Here is a 24,001-nt window from a genome sequence, read left to right as displayed (position 1 = left end):
AATTGTCATGATTTGGAGATGCCGGTGTTGGACTGGGGTGGACAAATTTAAAGATCACACAATACCAGGTTAGAGTGCAACAGGTTTAATTGGAAGCACTAGCTTTCGGAGCACCGCTCCTTCATCAGGTGGACAACCGCCTGATGAAGGAGCAGCGCTCCAAAAGCTACTGCTTCCAATTAAACCTGTTGGACCATAACCTGGTGTGTGATTTTTAACTAAGTGAATTGTCATGTGTGAACATCGAAGAAGAATTGTCGATGAAGGAAGACCACAGCCAGTCAGGGGTGTCATTATGTTATTTGAGGAGTTCAGTTCCAGTTCGGAGGATTGACAATAGTCAGTCCTACCAGAATCTAGCAGGATCTGTGCGTATCCTTATAGTCCAGGATATGGCCACAGTCAGTCTTGCAGGTCAAGTCAAACCAGTCCAGAATTTACAAGTAGGTCAGTCAGTATATGTGGAAACATCAGTCTGAAGCGCAATGGGATCTGGTCAGTCTGCTGTCCCTCTCAGCCTGGTTTAGTAGCCATCACCATTCTCAGAAGTTTGGGCAGTTATAATTCGAGATCTAAGTAGTCCAGGTAATAGTGGGCAATTCTAATCTAGGGATGTGTTTAATTGGAGTGAGTCATTGAGGAAGTGATTACACTGTAAGGGGGCAATTCTAGATACTGTAGATTAGTAGGACCTCATATAGAATAAGAGAGGACTCAGAACTCTGAGAGGAAGGGTTATCACATATCACTATCATTCTGGCCTCTGCATGGGAAATTCACAAAGCCAGGGTTCTAGAGGTAAAGTGGGCATCTTAACAACAGTATGAAGGGACTTGAAAAACAATGGAAAGGGTTTATGGAGGCTGGAATACAGAGAGCCAAATGGAGAGCAACAAAAAAGATAACATGAGGAGAAAGTTCTAAAATCAACGAGGCATTTTTTTTACACAGAAGGATTTTGTGAAACTTGTAAGAATTTAGAAAAGATTTATAACGATGTTGCCAGGATTGTAGGGTTTGAGCTAAAGGAAAGGCTGACTAGGCTCGGGCTGTTTTTCTCTGGAGTGAGGGATGACCTTATAGACGTTTATAAAATCATGAGAGGCATGGATAAGATAAATAGACAAGGTCTTTTCCCTGCGTTGGGGGAATCCAGAACTGGAGGACATAGGTTTATGGTGAGAGGGGAAAGATTTAAAAGGGACCTAAGGGGCAACAGTTTCATGCAAAGGGTGGTGTGTATATGGAATGAACTGCCAGAGAGAGAAAAGTGGAGGCTGGTACAATTACACCATTGAAAAGGCATTTGGATGAGTATATGAATAAGAAGGGTTTAGAGGGATACGGGCCAAGTGCTGGCAAATGGGACTAGATTAATTTAGGATATTTGTTGGCCTGGACAAGTTGGACTGAAGGATTTGTTTTTGTGCAGTACATCTGTATGACTCTGAGTATTGATTTGCATAGTAGGTGTATTTGCTGAGGCTGATGTATCATAAGATAAGAGGTGGAGATACTTGCTGATGATTACACAGTGCGATGGAAGGTAGTCAAAATTGCTGAAGGCTAATCATCTCAGCCCTAGGATGTTAGTGCCTCAGGGCAGAGTCATATGCCCAAACAAATATCTTCAATTGGTTCATCAATAACTTTGCTTCAACATTAAGTCAGAAATAGAAGTATTTGCTGACAATTGCGTATTGTTTTGTACTGATCATGATTCCTCAGTTACAAAAGCAGTCTGTGATTGTATGCATTAAATCCTGGATAGCACCCAGACTTGAGCAGATCCATGGAAAGTAACATATGTCCTATATAAGTGCCAAACAATGACTATCTCCAACAAGAGAGAATCTAATCATCGCTCCTTGACTTTTAATGATATTACTTTGGTCACCACCAACACTTTGTTTGGCAACACTCCCTAGAGCCCTAGCATAAGTCCGACCCTGATTTGCCTTTCCAAAATGCAAATTTCACATTTATCTAAATTAAACTCCATCTGCCAATCCTCAGTCCATTAGCCTATCTGATCAAGGTCCCATTGCACTCTGAGAACAAGATCTTTACTATTCACTACACCACTTATTTTAGTGTCATCTGCAATCTTACTAACCATACTTCCTATGCTCACATCCAAATAATTTAGGTAAGTGAAAAATCAGTGGAACCAGCACCAATTCCTGCAGAACACCACTGGTTACAGGTCTCCAATCTGAAAAACATCCCTCCATCACCACCCTATCTTTAAGCCAATTTTGTATCCCATGTGATCTAACTTTACCAACCAATCTACATGCGGAACCTTCTTGAACACTTTACTGAAGTCCACATAAACACGTACCAGGAGAAAGTGAGGACTACAGATGCTGGAGATCAGAGTCGAGAGTGTGTTGCTGGAAAAGCACAGCAGCTCAGGCAGCATCCGAGGAGCAAGAGAATCGATATCTCGGGCATAAACCCTTCATTCCTGATGAACGTCGATTCTCCTGCTGCTCAGATGCCGCCTGACCTGCTGTGCTTTTTCAACACCACATAGATGTGTACCACTCTGTCTTCATCAATCTTCTTTGTCAGCTCTTCAAAAAACTTAATCAAGTTAGTGAGACACAATTTCCCACTTCAGTCAGAGAGAAGAGGTCCTTAACAGCAGAAGTGGAATTCAAAGCATGTTGGGGTCAGGGACAAGCCTGAGTGGTTTAGAGGAAAACTGAGGAAGACATAAATTTAAGGAGGAGAAAGTGAGGTCTGCAGATGCTGGAGATCAAAGTTGAGACTTTATTGCTGGAACAGCACAGCAGGTCAGGCAGCATCCAGGGAACAGGAGATTCGACGTTTCGGGCACATGCCCTTCTTCAGGAATGAGCAGAGAGTGTTCAGCAGGAGAAGATAAAAGGTAGGGAGGAGGGACTTGGAGGAGGGGAGTTGGAAATGTGATAGGTGGAAAGAGGTCAAGGTGAGGGTGATAGGTCGGAGTAGGATGGAGGCGGAGAGGTCAAGAAGAAGACTGCAGGTCAGGAAGGCGGTGCCGGGCTGGAAGGATCCGGCTGAGACAAGGTGGGGGGAGGGGGGATGAAGAAACTGGTGAAGTCCAAGTTCATCCCCTGCGGTTGGAGGGTTCCCAGTCGGAAGATAAGACGCTCCTCCTCCGACCGTCGGGTTGTTGTGGTTTGGCGGTGGATGAGTCCAATGACCTGCATATCCTCGGTGGAGTGGGAGGGGGAGTTGAAATGCTGTGCCACAGGTTGGTTGGGTTGGTTCGTCCGGGTGGCCCAGAGGTGCTCTCTGAATCGCTCCGCAAGTAGGCGGCCTGTCTCCCCAATATAGAGGAGGCCACACCGGCTGCAGCGGATGCAGTAGATGATGTGGGTGGAGGTGCAGGTGAATCTGTGGCGGATATGGAAGTTTCCCTTGGGGCCTTGGAGAGAAGTGAGGGGGGAGGTGTGGGCGCACGTGTTGCACCTCCTGCGGTTGCAAGGGAAGGTGCCGGGAGTGGTGGTTGGGTCGGTGGGGGGTGTGGATCTGACAAGGGAGTCGCAGAGGGAGTGGTCTCTACGGAAAGCTGATAGGGGAGGAGAGGGAAATATATCCTTGGTGCTGGGGTCTGTTTGGAGGTGGCGGAAGTGACGGCGGATGATGCGCTGTACATGGAGATTGGTGGGGTGGTAGGTGAGGACCAGTGGGGTTCTGTCCTGGTGGCGGTTGGAGGGGCGGGGCTCAAGGGCGGAGGAGCGGGAAGTGGAGGAGATGTGGTGGAGGGCACTGTCGACCACGTCGGGGGGGAAATTGCGGTCCTTGAAGAAGGAGGCCATCTGTGTTGTACGTATTTTGAACTGGTCCTCCTGGGAGCAGAGGCGGCGGAGACGAAGGAATTGGGAGAATGGGATGGCGTTTTTACAGGGGGCAGGATGGGAGGAGGTGTAGTCCAGGTAGCTGTGGGAGTCGGTAGGTTTGTAGTAAATTTAAGGAACCAATATTGAGAAACAAGGGAGCTGAATTCGCAGTTTGTTTAAGGGTCTCAGGAAGAGACATTAATTAAAGAAAATAGGAAGAAGCAAATGTGGAATCTTGTTGAGAAGAAGCTGAGTACAGCCATGCCAACTGAACAAGAAACTTTAAAGTGGGGATGGGGTGTCTTTTTACTGAGCTTTGAGTGCCTGCATAGTTGGTGTTGAGCAGCATTCCCTCTAATTTTCTACCCATGAAGGCCATGCATGGAGACAACTTCCAGAACAGGGCCTTGGAACAGCTATATGTGCTACAGCTGCACAGCCTAGAGGGAACATTGTTGTTGAGAGTAAAAGGGTTAAACTTTTATTTTTGATATTTTTAATAAGACGTTCAAATAGTTATGTATAATGTAACATCGCTAATGCTTCTTGCATCTGTACAAAATATTTATATTCTTTTGTTAAAAGTACATGGGCAGCCTCTTGGAAATATATTCAGTGACTGGTCATCAATGTAAATAAATAGCTAAAACAAAACTTATGATCTATTGAGCCAGGTCTCATTCTGGGATATGACTGTCCATTACTACCATTAGCTGAAATCATAACGGAAGCAAGGCTTCATGTCTCACAATCAAAGTTACTCAGGATTAGAAATTTTATAAAACTCCAGATCACCTTGATGTGCTCAAGACAGAGAACTCAGGCTGGCATTTTGAAAATGATAAACATGATTGGACTCATAATTGACACCAGGAAACAGTGAAAGGATGAAATGATGAACCAGAGTTTCTTTTTCCAAACTCAGTAGGCAATGATTGATTGAATGCTAATTGTCCAAGACAATAAGAATCTGAATTTTTTTACCAAAACTACAAGACATTCAATCAAAACTCTAAGCTTTCAATCCAATTTTGCAACCAAATTTAATCAACCCTCACAAACTGTGTTCTACAGATGATGTGTTCCCAGTAGCACATGAACCATTATGTTAGCTAGACTATTATCATTCTAGAGAGAGGCAGAGAGCTTCTTCAAGGAAGGCATCCTTGTAAGAGGATTCGCAGTAGGTTGAAATCTTCGAGGAGAAAGTGAGGTCTGCAGATGCTGGAGATCAAAGTTGAAACTTTATTGCTGGAACAGCACAGCAGGTCAGGCAGCATCCAGGGAACAGGAGATTCGACGTTTCGGGCACAGGCCCTTCTTCAGGAATGAGCAGAGAGTGTTCAGCAGGAGAAGATAAAAGGTAGGGAGGAGGGACTTGGAGGAGGGGCGTTGGATATGTGATAGGTGGAAAGAGGTCAAGGTGAGGGTGATAGGTCGGAGTAGGATGGAGGCAGAGAGGTCAAGAAGAAGACTGCAGGTCAGGAAGGCGGTGCCGGGCTGGAGGGATTCGGCTGAGACAAGGTGGGGGGAGGGGGGATGAAGAAACTGGTGAAGTCCAAGTTCATCCCCTGTGGTTGGAGGGTTCCCAGTCGGAAGATAAGACGCTCCTCCTCCGACCGTCGCGTTGTTGTGGTTTGGCGGTGGATGAGTCCAATGACCTGCATATCCTCGGTGGAGTGGGAGGGGGAGTTGAAATGCTGTGCTACAGGGTGGTTGGGTTGGTTCGTCCGGGTGGCCCAGAGGTGCTCTCTGAATCGCTCCGCAAGTAGGCGGCCTGTCTCCCCAATATAGAGGAGGCCACACCGGCTGCAGCGGATGCAGTAGATGATGTGGGTGGAGGTGCAGGTGAATCTGTGGCGGATATGGAAGTTTCCTTTGGGGCCTTGGAGAGAAGTGAGGGGGGAGGTGTGGGCGCAAGTGTTGCACCTCCTGCGGTTGCAAGGGAAGGTGCCGGGAGTGGAGGTTGGGTCGGTGGGGGGTGTGGATCTCTGAATTTCCATCCATACATGCATGTAGTTTTGCAATTACAATAGCCAACACTGCAGATGTTTTAATTGGATTGAACTTTTCAAAATATTAATTTTTGATGGAAACATTTTTATTGTATTTTTACTTCACAGATTTTAACTGTAATACATCACACCTGGGTTCTCCAGTTGAAGATTTTGATCAGGATCTTACAGCAGCTACAAGCTTGCTTGGTATCAAATCTTTTGACAGATCGAATAGACAGTCTATCAGGTGAGGAAATCATGTAAATACTAAAGTGCACAAGTACTGTACAGGAAAAGTCTTTTATGAACTTTGTCTCAATGTGTACTTCAAAAAAAAATGCAAGTATTTGCTCCTCCACCCATCATTGTTAATTTCACCTGAATCTTTTGTAGAAAGTTAATCATTCCATGAACATTAGAAATTGATTACACTCTTGCAATCTGCACTAAAGATCATATTGTTTTCATACTTCTTTATGCTGTGATGTATGTTTCATTGATCATCTGTGCAGCTGTTTCAAAGGTTAGATCCAAATATTTCCCCAATGATTTACAATCCATTCGTATTAACAAGGCAAAGTTGCATTTCATCTTTATCGCCTGGAATTAGCATTGCTTGGACAAACAACAAGAAGAAAACTTCTGTAGGATAGCAGAAGTAATTTCAAGGTCCAAATATGACCCACCTGATTTTCCTTCCATTTAAATTACCAGGAAGAAAACCAGATGAGCACTCGTCCTTTTTTTTTAAACTTTGGCCTCTGTCCTCTAACCTTAGCATGGTTGAGGCAAAGCTGATTTAAGTGTTGCTGAGCTTAAATGGTCATCAGATTTATGATTGTGGTCTCTTCCCTCTATTTTGTCTTCTTTTCTCTTTACCCTGGCAACCTTTCTGTTAAGCTAAATAAGAAGCAATGCCTGCAGGCTGTCCAGCTGAGATATAGCTGGTTAACTGTATTTTGTACTTTTGATATTCAAAGTTTGTGAGAAGATTTGTAGCTCGGGTGCTCGTTGTTGTGGTTCTGTTCACCGAGCTGGGAATTTGTGTTGCAGACGTTTCGTCCCCTGTCTAGGTGACATCCTCAGTGCTTGGGAGCCTCCTGTGAAGCGCTTGTGTGATGTTTCCTCCGGCATTTATAGTGGTTTGTCTCTGCCGCTTCCGGTGTCAGTTCCAGCTGTCCGTTGCAGTGGTCGGTATATTGGGTCCAGGTCGATGTGCTTATTGATTGAATCTGTGGATGATTGCCATGCCTCTAGGAATTCCCTGGCTGTTTTCTGTTTGGCTTGTCCTATAATAGTACTGTTGTCCCAGTCGAACTCATGTTGCTTGTCATCTGCGTGTGTGGCTACTAAGGATAGCTGGTCGTGTCGTTTCGTGGCTAGTTGGTGTTCATGGATGCGGATCGTTAGCTGTCTTCCTGTTTGTCCTATGTAGTGTTTTGTGCAGTCCTTGCATGGGATTTTGTACACTACATTGGTTTTGCTCATGCTGGGTATTGGGTCCTTCGTTCTGGTGAGTTGTTGTCTGAGAGTGGCTGTTTGTTTGTGTGCTGTTATGAGTCCTAGTGGTCGCAGTAGTCTGGCTGTCAGTTCGGAAATGCTCTTGATGTATGGTAGTGTGACTAGTCCTTTGGGATGTGGCATGTCCTTGTTCTGTTGTCTTTCCCTTAGGCATCTGTTGATGAAATTGCACGGGTATCCGTTATTGGCACAAAACACTACATAGGACAAACAGGAAGAAAGTTAACGATCTGCATCCATGAACACCAACTAGCCACGAAATGACATGACCAGCTATCCTTAGTAGCCTTGAGGATGTCACCTAAACAGGGGACGAAACGTCTGCAACACAAATTCCCAGCTCGGCGAACAGAACTACTTTTGATATCTGCATCATTACAGAAACCCACATAGAGGATTTGAAATCACTGGTCTGATGGTACAATACCCTGTGGAAGTAGTTTTATATTGTACCTGAAAGGAAGCTAAAGCAATATAACTAATATAAAGTTCAACCACTTGGGAACTTCCTAACATATTTTATTGTGTTACGACTTAACTGAAAAGTGCATCAAGAATCTTGTCTCACTGTTCCACAAGCTGTCTTAAAATGTATAAATTTATAAAGTCCAAATAAGATCAACAAAGTGACCATTTTCCTGACAGAAAGCTATTCAGAATAAAAGTAATTCATAATGTGTTTTGTATGATAACTATTTATTATAATACAATTAACTTTAAAATAGTAGAGAAAAGAAAGGATTGATAATGTGCAACTGCATAATTTAAACAATACCTCTTCAAAAGCACCCAAATCCACATACACACTCAGTCATGAATAAGACAGCTGAAAGGGTGCAAAATAATATACTCAGGATAAATAAATCCGAAGATCCAAAGTCGAGATCACAAGGGTGAAAGTTATTTTCTCATAGGCTTTCTGTTTAGAGCAGTGATGACACACTGCTTACCATAGGTTCTTCTCCAGTATGGGTCATTCTTCAGTTCACTGGTTTATCAGGTGCACCAAATTGGCATTTTCTTGTTTAGAATGTTATCTTTTCAGCTCTCTTGGTTTTTCTATCATTTTACCCCACATAGAGTATGGATGCTTATTTTCTGCAGTCTGTGGAAATTCCTCTCTGCCCTGGTTCTTACAGCTTTTTAATACGCCGCAACTCAACCAGAGTATTGTTTAGGTAGAATTTACTGAACTCAAAAAGTTCTTTGAATTGCTCAGTTACATACCCCCAATTCTTTGGAGGGTGTGTGCAACGGATGACTGTGCAGGCATTAAACTGCACAGCTATGGGAACATTGCCACTCAGTCTTGAATTCTCCCTCATTTATTGCATCACTTGTTTTTTTTTAAGTTGCTTGACTCTCCTGAAATTTCAGTTAAAGCAGTCTAACTTCCATTTCAGTCATTGTTCCAAAGGAAAACTATGTGATCTCTTGCAAATGTTTACAAAAGAACAAACTATTTGTTCAATTCTTTCGTAACGTGAGAAGTATAAGAGCTTCAACATTGATGAGCATGCATTGCAAGCAAGTCTTTGTTTGTCTGAGGAAGGGTCACTGGACCTGAAACACTAACTCAAATTTCTCTCCACAGATGCTACTAGATCTACTGTGCTTTTCCAGTAATTTTTGTTTTTGTTTTTGTTTCTGATTTACAACATTTGCACTTCTTTCGCTTTTTATGAAATTATAGCATTGTACAATGGCCATTTTCCAATATGTAACCATTTAAAGTTTGATCACTTTTTTTTCTGTTATGTAAAAAAAGAGGAGCAGCAATAATACATTTTCTGTCATAGTTGACAGAATTAGTTTTGTAATGAAATATAAAACTTGATTTCATAATCAGGTGTTGTTGAACCTTGAAAGGTAAAAAGGACATGTGCTATTGAATATCTTTGTTCATCCATTCTGTTGTTTCTGCCCTTATAGGCAAAATGATTATGAACTTGCATTTGACAGTAGGCCCAAGATTCCTCGAACTCCAGATGTGTCTACTAGCCCACAAAAGATCAAGACTCCAACAATTGCCCCTCAGTTTTCTCAGTCCGGTCCTCAGCAGACAAGCCGTCCAGGTTCTGCAGGATCCTCTAACAGAAGCAGACAGAGTGAGTAATAAAGAGAAGGGAGGAAATTTAACATTTTTATATAGTGTCCCTGGTCTCCATACAAAGTTTCTGCACTTCAAAATAGTAGCATTTAGGGCACCATGATAGATAAAAATGTTCCTGGTCTAAGAAGGAGAAAAATCTATTTGTTCCTTATTCTTGAATGCTACCTGGTGATACCTATTTAAAAGGACGCATGTAAGGATGTTGGGTAAAGATATCTATCAGCTTATTTTTGAAACACAGAATATTTGAACAGTCTTATTAATCCATCTAAATTCAGATAGGCTCAATAAACATAATGCAAACACTGCCACCAGCTTCTCTCTTAACGTTTTAATTCTCTGCTTTATATTTTTTCTCATTTAGCTTTTTCCCTCTCTCTTCAGCTTCTCTATTGTTCATTTACTTTCTTTCCTACCTGATAGCAGGAGGACATTAGTGCTTGGATGTAAGTTCTAGTATCCCGTTCATTTTTCATGTCATAACTAAGCAAGTAAAAGCAATTTGGTAGATGGGTGCTCATGTGAAATGGCTCTGCTCATAGAATCATAGCAGTGTGAAAGCAGACCATTTGAAGGGCATCCTATCCAGGTCCCCCACCCCACCCCCACTACCTTATCCCTATAACCCTGCATTTCCCATGGCTAATCCACCTAGCCTGCAAACCTGTGGACACTATGGTCAATTTAGCATGACCAATCGACCTAACCTGCACAATGTTGGATTGTGGGAGGAAATTGGAGCACCTGGAGGAAACCTACACAGATAAGGAAAATATGCAAACTCCACACAGACAGTAGTCCAAGGCTGGAATTGAACCCAGGTCTCTGGTGATGCGAGGCAGCACTGTTCCACTGTGCCATCCTAAATTCTTTCTTGGAATGTGGGCATTGCTGGCTGGGCCAATATTTATTGCCACATGTAGGCCAGATCATAAAGAATGGCAGTTTCCTTCCTTTCACCGACAAATGACAGCGCTCTCATTGTCATTGTTAGATTTTTTTTAATATTGAATTTAAAAAGTAAGATTTGAACCTAGATCCCCAAATCATTATCTGGATCTCTGGATTAATAAGTTGAGGAGCTTATGCTTGTAATGTCAACTCTCCTGCTACTTGGATGCTGCCTGACCGGCTGTACTTTTCCAGCACTATACCTTTTGTCTCTGGATTAATAGTTCAATGATAATTACCATTATGCTATTGTCTCACCATAATGCCTTAGCTTTCTGATTCTCTCAGTCTGTTCAAAAATATATGTATGTAAATATGCATTCTATTTTTTTTTATAGTATTGCATTTTGTAAGAAGAAATATATGTGTTATGAGTTTGACAATTGTTCTGCCTTGCAATTATCTGCACTATAAATACACTGAAGTATTTAAATATGGTCTGACACCAGAAAAACCACTGTATAAATGAAGACATTTTTTCTATCTCATTTTAGTTCGATAGTCTTCTGTTTTTGCTGGTATTGATTTTACTGCACTTCTGTCATTTTGCGTTATGGCTTTCCATTTAATAAATTTTTCTGTGTATCTTTGGGGATTAATTGTACACTGGAAATATGTCTGACATTTAATTGTCTTGTGGTTGTCCTTCTGCCCTTATTGGAGAGGAGGTTTTATCAGCCAGAACTGCTGGCCAATCATATGGGAACAGCAGTCCCTGCAGGGATGGTAGGCAGTCCCCAAAACTGAGCAACGTGGAGCCTACAAATAAGTCCAGGAATTTGCTAGGTTCAGGCTGGAAGGACCCATTGAGTGGAAATGCACATGGAGAGTGCATGACATATCTTGATTGAAAGGGATGAGGAATGGCCTCCATTGGCCACAGTATTCTTGATTAAAAGGCACCCCATCCAGCCCACAAAACTTTTACTAGATGACATGAGGCAGCCCTATCTAAGAGCCCATCAATTTCTTCACAGGCAAGTGGACAATTCAATGTCTACCTCCCAACACGGGTAAAATATTCACAGGATCATGTGGACAGTGAGCCTGGTCCACATTGTCTTCCTGCCAGCAACCCTGAGGGAAGGATTAAAATTATGCCCTTGATCTCATTTGGACTGAATGTGGAGTCTAATTTTTCTTGCCTGTGAAAATATTTTTTATAAATTCTTTCAGGCGATGTGGATTTCTTTGGAAAGGCCATAATCTGTGGCAGATTCCTAATTGTTGGTGATGAGTGGGCGCAGCAGGTACTATGCTGCACCTGCAGAATTTATATTTAGGAGCTCCTAAATACATCATGGATTTTTTTTAAAATCAGTTTTCCATTTTTACTGTAAAGTTATTTGATGTATTACCAACTCAAAAACACAGAAACAAGCTCAACAAGCAAATAATTTCAATAATCTTTCCTGCTATTGTATCAGATGCACTTTAACTGCAGACAACGTAATATCTGGTGCTACTTATTGCCATATGTTATAGTCTGTAATTTTGCACCATGAACTATTGACTTTGACAATCTGTGCCCCCGTACCTTTTGTCCTTTTTTTTAATAAGACATTGCTGTTTCCTGCTTATTGCTTTCATTGGCCAATCAAAGCATGGAGAAGGAAATGTAGCAGTACAGAAAATGTACAATATAGCTGTAATACACATATTTCAAAAGTTTCGGTAGATTTTTACTACTTTTTCTAATGACTATACTTTGTTTTCTAGACTGGAAACTTTCGCAAAATATTTTGAATTGCAAAGAACATGTTTTGACTAGTTTGGCTATCAACTAATTATTATTCCTCAGCAGCAGTTAACATGTTTATTTGATTGTCTCATCATATTATTCACTGGGGAGAACCATTGTTGTTCTTGCAGAATAAATTATGCACTTACAAAGTTGTGAGTGGGAATTGTGTTTTGTGAACACTGTTATTCCTATATTTATTACTTCCCCGACTTTTGTGGCAGTTTCAGCTCAGTTCTATCGAGAGCATTCATTGACCATGAGTCAAAAGATTGCAGGTTAAAGACATAAGCAGGAACCAGAGCACATGGATAGTATTTGATCTATAGGTTTAATGAATGAGCTCAGTTGAAGATTGAGATTCCATGTGAAAAAGATTTAAGGCTTTAGCTGCATACATGACTTCGATGAGAGACCATTAAATATAGTTTGATTTAGCTTATTGAGCAAAATAATTTTCAAGTAGCAAAGAGTGAAACAAGAGACATACAAGGTAATCAGAGGGTTAGATAGGGTGGACAGGGAGAGCCTTTTTCTAAGTATGGAGACAGCAAACATGAGGGGACACAACTTTAAAGTGAGGGGAGACAGGTATAAGACAGATGTCAGAGGTAGTTTCTTTACTCTGAGAGTAGTAAGGGTATGGAATGCTTTGCCTGCAACAGGAGTAGATTTGCCAAGTTTAAGTGCATTGAAGTCGTCATTGGACAGGCATATGGACGTACATGGAATAGTGTAGGTGGGATGGGCTTAAGATTTGTATGACAGGGCGGCGCAACATCGAGGGCCGAAGGGCCTGTACTGCGCTGTAATGTTCTATGTTCTGTAAGACTCCAAAGTCATTGCAGTGGCCCATTGTGCATTTGTTCATTTATTTCATTTACTTTAGATCAAGTACTACGTAAAGGAATTTGACTGAAGATAGAAATAATGCAGTATGAACAATCAACAATATGTACTGCAGCAACTCTACAAGGCTTCTTTGACAGCATCACTTTCATGACATTTAACCCTTTGAAGTACAAGCTCTTGGGAACATCAAGCCTCAAAGTTCCTTTAATTAGTTTGCCGCTGGTTTGTTGCTGGGTCAAAATTGTGCACTTGCTACCTAATGTGTGTAGCTTCAACACATGAACTGCAGGAGATTTGGGTGGATTCAAAGACAACCAAATATATACAACAGATGGTGCCTTGCCCGCAACACACTCATCCCATAATGGTTTTATTTCAAAAATCAGGAATTGTTAATTTATTACAGCCAGCTAAGAAGTTTCCAGTCCTTTTTAACAATTGCAAATCAAGTTGCCATGATAAAGTTTGGACTCTGATTGAGATGGAAATCCCCAATATGCCTGCACCAAGTACAAATATATGCTTCAAAACCAAGCACCAGACAGGATTGGGAATTGGCAAAAGTAGCTATGATGGAACTGGGGAGCAGATATGTGCTGTTTGCACTGACAGTTGCTTTCAGTTATGGGGTAACTGCTGGCTGCTGATTAGCCATCCTCAGCAATTGAATCTTGTAGGTTTGGCACAATAATCTGGGTGAAAGTGAGGACTGCAGATGCTGGAGATTGGAGTTGAGAGTGTGGTGCTGGTCAGGCAGCATCTGAGGAGCAGGAGAATGGACATTTCAGGCAAAGGCCCTTCATCAGGAAAGATGATGGGCTTTTGCCCAAAATGTTGATTTCCTGCTCCTTGGATGCTGCCTGACCTGCTGTGCTTTTCCAGCACCCCACACTCGACAAAAACCTGGGTGTCTATGGTGATGGTCCTCAGAACTGTCTTGCATGTTTTTATGGTCCATGACACATGATGGCGCTGCAGTGAGGCATGGGGAGTTCATTGTAGGATCTGCACTGTCCTCAGCCAATTACTTGGCAAATCAGAAGCGATCAAGTTCAGTTAGGACTTTCTCAAGGCTTGATGTTGCACATTATTATTTTAAAAAGATGCAGGGATGAGGGGAGAAGGCATGGGGATAGCCTGCTGGTAAATTGCTGCTCTGGAGAATCGGTGCAGATACAAAAGGCCAAATGATTGTCTTCTGTTCTGTTATGAATGCTATCATTTTAGTAAAGCCCACCACCACTTTTCTCTGCCTTCTAAAAATGTAAGGTCAATTGTGGTGAAGTTATTTTCTTACTGTGTATGGTCATAGGGGTTGGGTGCACATTAGGGGATTTGGTTCACTGAATGGTTATGAAAGGGGCTGGTCAGCAATTGGGAATGGATCTGTGTCAGGAAGTGCCCTACTTTGTTTCTTCCACCTCTATGTTCAGAAAAGTACATATTGGAAACATACCACTGACACGTCACCTTGATATACCTGATCATGCCATATCCTGATATACATCTTACCTTGTGTGTTGTTATTTTGCTGTTTAACAGCAGCTGATGTTGGCTATCTCAGAACGAACCAGTCTTTTCAAAGGTCCTGAAATAATGCTAATGCCTATGGTTATTGCACACCTTTTTTTTCTTTGCCTTTACTGTTATGTAATCTGCAATGCAATTCCTACCCATGCATTAAACATTTAGGAGACTATTTAGCACTCAACAATGTCCACTGTGTAGATGAATTCCTTGTCTCAACTTTTCTTAATCTTTTTAAATCACATTTGTGTCAGCTTTGAAAGATTCACATACTTGCTGTCTAAACATTGTGTTTATTAAGCCATATTTCAACACAAGTGTTCAGCTGTTCGCATCTAAATTCAACTTGTTTGTTCCTTTTGTAGGCAGCCAGTCATACAGGAAATGACAATAGATTTTTCCTCAGGAATCACCTGCTGAATCCTTCACCAACTTCCTGTAATGATCCTCCTCATCACATACGATCCACAGTACTGGAATTATAAAATCAAGTGAAATATACTGCAGTATAGGAATTATATTGTCCATATTCAGCATGAACTTTTTATGTTATATAACTAAGTGAATTTTTTGACAATGATTTCAGAAATGTAAATAAGAGTAATTTATCCTTTTATTCTTTATTATATTTTCACAGGTAGTACTCCAATTTTGGGAAGGTGTTAAATTCTGTTTTTGACTTTTGTTTTGTAATGTTTTTTGAGGGTTGTTTTTGCTTTACATCATATTCCTATGGTCATGAAATGAATGAAAGATTATTGCTCTGAAAGTGCAGCACTGTAATATGTTGTGCATTTGTCTGAAATAGTCACTATTTTTCATTTATATATTTATGTAAACAGTGTTTGCATTATATTTGACGTGATATGGAAACTGTAATTTTGTCAAAAAAGAGAAATAAAATCTGGTCATAGAAAGTTTTGAAATTTTCAACCAGTTTATTGACAAAAGCATTTGTACACTTTCTCACATGTTGCCATTCCTACATATATTCAAATAATGTTTATTAATTGCAGACAGAAGAAGCACCAATATGAAAATTCTGAAAGTCACATCAGCCATCATTGTGCTTTTTCTTAAAATAACATTTTCTTAAAATTTCTTTTAATATGGAATGTTATTTTTCTAAATGAAAATTTGAGTGGAAGTATCAAAGTTCATTTCAATTAGTACCCCAACAACTATGAGAGAGGAGGATTTGCTTCCATTAAGGTGAACTTTACCAAGATGAAAAGCTTCCAGACCTGGCTTTCTTAAAATATGTTTTAGTTTTTGGCTTGAAAACACAGGAGTTTTATAAAAAGTACTCATTTTCTGTTTGTGCTGATCCTGCCCATTGCCTTTATTTACTGGTTGCTTCGGATGCTGCCAGAACAATAGCAATCATTGGCAGAGTAGGATATGCCAGATTCCCCTAGTCCATATTTTGTTGCTTGCCTTGTGTGTGGAGAGTTCTGTTTTTTAAGCGTTCATGTTTCATTTGCTGTTGTCGAGGTGGAGGACACAGAGGGTGCTTTCTTCAGACCTGAAGTGTAAGGTAACAATTGAATGCCTGTCTCTGTACTAACTTGGTAGCTAGAGTAAATAACTACTTTAAATAGTAATCACAGCCTTTTAAAAGCTGAAGGGGTTGCACTGTGTTATCATAGGGACACGGCATGAAAATGACCTGGAACATTGTACAATCTTCCAGGATTCTACCTTCACAGGTTCACATCTAAATGTCATCAATGGGTAAACCGATCATGGTCATGATTGGCTGATTCTGTCCACCTGTCTAAGACTGTGGTCAACAGAAAAACTTTACCCGCCTTAGCATTAAACACCTCGGGTCATTCTGTATATAAATGGCCAGTTAAAAATTACACTCCTCTGAGCCAACTGGTAGCTCAATTATGTGTTTCCTTTCTTGGCTAAGGCAGCTGAATAGGTTGATTTGTGCTATGTGAGTTGTCTAGTGAGTATTTCAAATTATTGCTTCGTGCCTCTACCCTCACTTTCCTTTGCCCTGTTCCCAACTTAACTGAGTGAATTGGAATAAAGAGTTTCAGATCACCACTTCCTCTTTTGATCGCAGAGTTTATATCTGTTCCAAAATTAGAGGCAGTTCTGCCCAAATTAAATTTTTGTGACTTAATACATAACTCTTCATTCTCATCATGATAGTTCACAAATGACATTTGTAACAGCTGCTTTTCTGTCCTGCAAATATTAATCCTTGCCTTTGTTCACTGGGTCAGCAAGATTCTTAGTTTGAGTCTGAGACAATAAAAGGAAACCACTTGCATATGATCTATTCTGATAAAGATGTTGTGTTTGAAATGAAAGACAAAGACTTCCTGCAGCTGTACCTAAATACTCTGTCACCGTGTGGCTTTCCTACTAATGTAATTGATAGTTTAAAAAATGAGAGAGCTTGCTGACTTGGTTTGTGGTCATCCCTTTGTACAACTGATCATTTCTAACAGAGTAACTCCAATAATATACATCTCCATTTTATACATAAGCTTAATAGATTCTACTGGTAACAACTCTTGGTTAACATTTATGTGAAATTGATAAAACAATAAGAGTCAATATAGCTTCTGAAATCTATGTTTTTCTATTTAAAATGTAATGGATGTTATTAAAAGTAATGATTTATCGTGTTCAGATGCAACTCCTGTGATAATGTAAGACAATTGTGCATGCTAATTGATTTATATTGCTTCACTCACTGACAATTGCTAGTGCATTTCCATGGAGCTTGTACTTAACTTGTCAAATAATACACATTCCTTCACTAATTTTGCAGATTTTTTTTTAATTTCAAAAATATACTTTATTCATATATATTTAATCTATACAATTGGACATGTCATCATTCTGTAAACATTCCATTTCTTTGCGTATCGAAACAGGGTAATCATTCGTATTCACAGGTTGGTGCGATTACATTGAGCTGAGGCGCCAGCGGAGCCCAAATGACTGCGTGGGCCCCCTGTTCTTCTTAGGCAGGCAGATGTTAGACGGTGGTCTTTCCCCACCGCGCCTTGGCGGCAGCTGCCCCAAGCTTCAGCGCGTCCCTCAACACGTCGTCCTGGACCTTGGAATGTGCCAGTCTGCAACACTCAGTCGGGGTCAACTCCTTCAGCTGGAAGATCAACAGGTTTCGGACCACCCAGAGAGCGTCCTTCACCGCGTTGATGATCCTCCAGGCACAGTTGATGTTCGTCTCAGTGTGCGTCCCGGGGAACAGGCCGTAGAGCACGGAGTCCCGCGTCACGGCACTGCTCGGGACGAACCTCGACAGACACCACTGCATTCCTCTCCAGACTTCCTCTGCATAGGCACATTCCAGAAGGAGGTGTGTGACAGTCTCGTCCTCCCCGCAGCCGCTTCGAGGGCAGCGTGCGGTGCGGCAGAGAGTCCGGGCGTGCATAAATGATCTCACAAGCAGAGCCCTTCTCACCACCAGCCAAGCCATGTCTTGGTGCTTGTTGGAAAGTTCTGGCGATGAGGCATTCTGCCAAATGGCTTTGACAGTCTGCTCAGGGAACCGCTCAACAGGATCTGCCCTCTCCTTTTCCCGAAGGGTCTCAAGGACACTACGTGCTGACCACTTCCTGATGGACTTGTGGTCAAAGGTGTTTTTCTTGATAAATTTCTCCACGAAGGACAGGTGGTACGGAACGGTCCAACTACTTGGAGCATTCCACGGCAGCGAGGCCAGGCCCATCCTTCGCAACACCGGGGACAGGTAGAACCTCAGTACGTAGTGACACTTGGTGTTTGCGTACCGGGGATCCACGCACAGCTTGATGCAGCCACACACAAAGGTGGCCATCAGGGTGAGGGTTGCATTGGGTGTGTTTTTTCCCCCATTGCACCGGTCTTTGTACATTACATCTCTTCGGACCCGGTCCATCTTTGATCTCCACACGAAGTGGAAGATGGCCCGGGTGACTGCGGCAGCACAGGTTCTGGGGATAGGCCAGACCTGTGCCACGTATAACAATACTGAGAGCACCTCACACCTGATGACCAGGTTTTTACCCGCGATAGAGAGTGACCGTTGCTCCCATCTGCCCAGTTTCTGTCTCACCTTCCTGATCCGCTCCTCCCAGGTCTTGGCGCACGCCCCAGCCCCCCCAAACCAAATACCCAGCACCTTCAGGTGGTCAGTCCTGACGGTGAAGGGGATAGAGGATTGGTCGGCCCAGTTCCCGAAGAGCATGGCCTCGCTCTTGCCCCGGTTTACCTTGGCCCCCGAGGCCCGTTCGAACTGGTCACAGATGCACACGAGTCTGTGCACGGACAGCGGATCCGAGCAGAAAACGGCGACGTCATCCATGTACAGGGAGGCCTTAACCTGCAGACTCCCGCTGCCAGGAATAGTCACCCCTCTCAGGCTCGCATCCTTCCTGGTGGACTCGGCAAATGGCTCTATGCAACACACAAACAAGGCAGGAGAGAGAGGGCAGCCCTGCCTGACTCCAGATCTGACTGGGAAGCTATCTGATTCCCACCCATTGATTGAGACTGCACTGACAATGTTGGTGTAGAGCAGTCTGATCCAATTAGCGATTCCCTCCCCGAAGCCCATTTTGGAGAGGACATCCCTCATGTACGTATGCGATATCCTGTCAAAGGCTTTCTCCTGGTCCAGGCTGGTGAGGCAGGTGTCCACCCCCCTGTCCTGCACGTAGGCAATCGTATCCCTGAGGAGTGCGAGACTCTCAGCGATCTTCCTGCCCGGTATAGCACAGGTTTGGTCAGGGTGAATCACCGATCCCAGAGCAGACCTGACCCGGTTGGCGATGACCTTTGACAAGATTTTGTAGTCTGTGTTTAACAGTGAGATCGGTCTCCAATTTCTAATTTCTTCCCTCTCCCCCTTCTGCTTGTAGATGAGGGTGATGATGCCTTTCCTCATGGATTCACTCATGGTACCTGCCCGAAGCATACTGTCATACACCACCAGCAGGTCCCGACCAATCAAGTCCCAAAGAGCTGAATAGAGCTTGACCGGTAAGCCGTTGCTTCCGGGAGTTTTATTCTTTTCGAAGGACTCTAGGGCCTTGGTCAGCTCGTCCAGAGATAGCGGCTGGTCCAGCCTCTCTCGTGTTCCGTCGTCTAGGACCTCCGTGATAGAGGACAGGAACGACTTGGAGGCCGTGCTGTTGGTTGGCTTTGAGTCATACAGACTGGCATAGAAGGATTTGCTGATCCTCATGATGTCAGCCTGAGATGACATTACCAAGCCATCTTCTTCTTTCAGGCTGCAGATTTTTTTTTTATTTCAAAATATACTTTATTCATATAAATAAATCTTTGGTACTTGTACAATTTGTCATATCGTTCATACATATATACATTCCATGTCGTAAAGAACAGATTGAATTGCTCAAATTTACAGTTATCCTAAATACAGTTCCCTTCATTAACCATCCAGTCTCTTATTGTTTAGCTGTGGCTTCAGCGGAACCCACCTACTGAGTGGGTGCCCTGTTATATGAGAGCAAAGGAAAACTTCTTTAACCCCCAGTTTATGGGGTTACCCTTGTCCATTTGACTGTCCTGTCTCTGGGGTAGCTATCTGCATCCCCATGGTGTGCACGAACTGCTGGACCTTCTCTGGGCTGAGGTAGCTATCCAGCTCCTCACTGGGGTCATTTACCTGCTCTGGTGTCATTGAGCCAAGGCAAGGGTCCGCACCGTCCAGTTCTGTGTCTGACAATGGGACTGTCAGAGGATCGCAGCTCTCAGTTACCTGTAGTTGTGGGACAGTGGGTACCCCCTGGTTCTCACTGGGTGGAGGGTGGACTTCAGGGGGTCCGTTGTTTCCTGGCTGGGAGGAAATGCCCTCCTCTTTATCTACGGCGCTCTGTCTCTTCTTCTGGTGGTGATGATGTTCTTTGTGCCCGTCTTCCCCATCCGAAGTGCTGGCCGTCCCTCCCTCGTGCAGCTGTCTTTTCCCCCTTTGCTGGGAGGCTTTGTGGGCGTGGCCGGATTTTCTCTTCCTGTTTATAACCGGTATCCACTCCTCTGCCTGCTCGATTACCTCCTCCTCCTCCATTGCTTCCATCTGCCCAGCGAGAGCTAGGATTAGCTGCTGTGTCTCTCCACTGGCTGCCCCCTCCTCCACTCCAGCCTGTTCTTCTTTCTGGGTGCCACCAGACTCTGTTTCCCTGCTGTCTAGGTGGACGTTACTGGTCTTTGGGGGTCCACGGCTCGCCTTGCCACCTCCAGCCATCTGTGCGTAAGTGGGGCCCCCCCCATCTTGGGAAGGTCTTGTACATGTGGCCCGCCTCTCCGCACAGGTTGCAGCTCCTTTCTTCCTGACAGTCCTTAGTCAGGTGACCCTCCTGTTTGCAGTTCCTGCAGATGGTCACTTTGCAATCCGCCAGCACATGTCCCGACTTCCCGCAGGCTCGGCACACTTTTGGCTGCCCTGCATATGTCAGGTAGCCTCTGTTCCCTCCAATTGCGAAGCTCGAGGGTGGGTGAAGAATGTTCCCATTGCCATCGACCCTCAGAGTCACTCTGACCTGCCGCTTACTGGTCCAGATCCCAAAGGGGTCGATCACGTCGGTGGCTTCTCCCTCAACTTGGACGTACCTTCCCAGGAAGGTCAGGACATCAGCCGCTGGAACATAGGGGTTGTACATATGGATTGTAACAACCCGACTCCTCTGTGCAGGAAGCACACACAATGGGGTTGCCGACAAGATGGAGAACAGCGGCTCCCCTTCCTTCTCCTTGAAGACCTTCAGGAGCTGTTCGCACTGCTTCACACTCCTGAAGGTCACATCAAAGTAGCCTGCCCCAGGGAAATCCTGCAGGCAGTACACGTCTGCTACAGCGAACCCACAGCATCCTAGCAATACCTTCTTAATAAACAGGATGCGATCCATCGGTGTACGGCCCTCCACCTGCTTGACAGACACCCGGACGGTGTTTCGAACCCCCTGCCCAGGGCTGCGCGCAGCTGTTGAGGCCATAGCTCGGAGGTTGGCTGGTCCCTGAATTGGCGTTAGGCCGAAGCCAGCATGAAGATCCACCAACAGCAGGTCAGCACAACCAAACGATCCTCCAACGTCCAATCACGATCCAGCGATGATCTCCACTAGCTCCGATGACTCACAACTCGACCCCCGTCCTGATAAGAACAGACACTTGATCTTAGCCAAAAGGCCGAGAAGCGATCTTTCAGGCTGCAGATGGAACATCTCAGTTTATTAGGCAGCTGCCCCTCAACCCTTCCATACTTGCATTGCCACTCACCCAATATCCAGTAGTAAACTTCAGGATCCATGTGGAATGAAAAATGATAAATTTCTAACGATCTTAAAAAGCTCTCAATCCTAAACACTCAATACCAAAAAAAACCTCATTTCTAAAATCAATGTAATGATTTAAGATTTCCTCAAATGGTTGGTATTCTGTTATAAAATCAAAACTTTTATTCAGATTACCCATCAAAGACAGCGAATCCGTTAATAGACTATTTATGATGTTAGTCAAACTGAATTTATTTAACTGTAGCTTTTGAAACTCAGCTAATCATTCATAATGCAAGATAAAAACTGAAACAACTACAGACGCAGGGTTCTGAGGAAGAGTCACTGGACCCAAAACCTTAATTCTGCTTTCTTTCCACAGATGCTGCCAGAGCTGCTGAGGTTTTCCAGCAATTTCTGTCTTGATTGATAATGCTAGCCCTTCAGACAATGCAACAAAGAGTTCTAGTGGAATTGCATGACCACACATCACTTTTAATCTATGTGCATGAATCAAAGCAGCAGAGTTTCTTTTAAAACTGACAGCCATAATCTCTTTATCTTTCAAGTGTAAACAATCAGGCTGGCTTTGATCTGAGATTATCCCAGAACTTGTGTGACACAGTGGTGGCATCCCTACCTTTGAGCCAGGAAGTCTGGAGATGTGTAATAATGTAGAAAGTAGGTTAGTAAAAAATACAACCAGGCTATTGGTGATGGAAAAAAACTGTTAAAAGCCAGGCTGCCACCCTCCCTCTCAAATCATTGCTTCTGCCTCTACCCTCACTTTCTTCTGCCCTGTTCCGAGCTTAACTGTGTGAATTTGAGTAAAGAGTTTCAGATCACCACTTTCTCTTTTGATCGCAGGGTTTATTGTCTGTTCCAAAATTAGGGACAGTTCTGCCTGAATTAATTTTTTGTGACTTAATAGATAACTCTTCACTCTTATCGTGATAGTTCACAAATGACGTGTAAAAGCTCCTTTTCTCTCCTACCTCTCCCTTACTTTTGATGGTTTGTATTGCCCTTAATAGGGTTTGCACAGAAGTTAATTGGAAAACAAGGATTTACTCGTGGTAGTGGTTAATAGGTGAAAAAGAATCCCACCAGTGATTTGGTGAAAGGAAAACAAAACTGTGAAGTTGTGTTTCAGAACACTTCTGGATGATTAAAAAATAAAGCAGCCAGGCTGCTGTTTCTGTGGTTGGAATAGTTATCAAAGACTCCAGCTCAAAGCAGACAAAAAGAGCAATGTTGCCTTCTGGCTATTCTTGCACAATGGCCATGTTCCAACCTCTGGACTAGAAGACCCGGGTTGAAACCCACTTGCTCCAGAGTTGTGTAATGACATCACTGAACAAGCTTCTGGAAGAAAAAACCCTTATCAACTCTCATAGGTTATAAAGACTTAAACTCTAGAAAGTGTACATTGACCCTCAATTCACCGCTCCCACATTACAGTTGGACCAGTCAAAGTGAGGTCTGTTTGAACTCAGCACTAAGTTCAAAAAGCGGTGTTGCATTCAGGTCTCCATCCTCTTTCCCCTAACTACCTAAACAATCAGAAGTGGGGCTGGACTATTTACATTTTTAAAGATCCATGGAGTCCTGACTTCATAAAAATCTGTATCTTAATGCTTGATGCAATTCTTGATGTATACATTTATAATTACCTTTTGGTTATAAAAAATATTTTTCCAACATAATGGTAAAGTTGGTTTGCAGCAAAGACTAAACAGCTTATTTGCCAGTAGTACTATTTTCCGATTCTTACAATTTTACAAAAACAGGAGCTGAAAGAGTTACATAAATAACTAGACGTCGAGTGCTGGAATACAGAAAGTGGAAAGGGAAAGGAAACAGTAAAGGGAAGGAGGAAACAGGAAAATAAATGTAAGAAAAACATTTGAAATGAAAAATAAATCATTTTCAACTTCATGAAATATCAGAACCGTTATGAATAATGTGTACTTTTGTAACTTACTTTTACTTTTAATGTGTTGTATTCAGAAGTGTCATAAAAATATTAGAGCCACTTCCACCAAAACAACCTGCTCTCAAATCAAAGTGCAATGAATTAGTTTTCTTTAAATTTGCTTATATATTACAGTTTTCTGTTGACAAATTTAGTTCTGTTAAATCAATAAACGTCCAGAATAGGAGTCCAGACAGGTGAATTAGCATGCACTCCTTATCTATGTATT

At 42.9% G+C, this 24,001-nt stretch overlaps 1 protein-coding gene across 6 annotated transcripts in view; it reads left to right on the top strand.

Moving 5' to 3' along the window:
- Nucleotides 1–15,455, top strand: part of armc9 (armadillo repeat containing 9) — a 146,777-nt gene extending 131,322 nt beyond the window's left edge. For 4 of the 6 annotated variants that reach the window (XM_087993555.1, XM_087993553.1, XM_087993554.1 and 1 more), the window contains 3 exons: nt 5,957–6,077; nt 9,284–9,459; nt 15,173–15,455. In XM_087993555.1, coding sequence (XP_087849681.1) covers nt 5,957–6,077; nt 9,284–9,459; nt 15,173–15,201 — 326 coding nt within the window. In that variant the 3' untranslated portion in view covers nt 15,202–15,455. Of the gene's footprint in view, nt 1–5,956; nt 6,078–9,283; nt 9,460–14,900 lie in introns of all 6 variants that reach the window. The other 2 variants (XM_043702296.2, XM_043702294.2) reach the window with 1 other exon arrangement.
- The last annotated feature ends 8,546 nt before the right edge of the window (nt 15,456–24,001 follow it).

This window comes from Chiloscyllium plagiosum, unplaced genomic scaffold (genome assembly GCF_037043375.1).
Source record: "Chiloscyllium plagiosum isolate Xiang-an unplaced genomic scaffold, Cpla_swu_hap1 HiC_scaffold_13, whole genome shotgun sequence".
Lineage (NCBI taxonomy): Eukaryota > Metazoa > Chordata > Chondrichthyes > Orectolobiformes > Hemiscylliidae > Chiloscyllium > Chiloscyllium plagiosum.
Note: the sequence above shows the minus strand (reverse complement) of the source record. Positions and strands in the feature narration are given on the sequence as shown.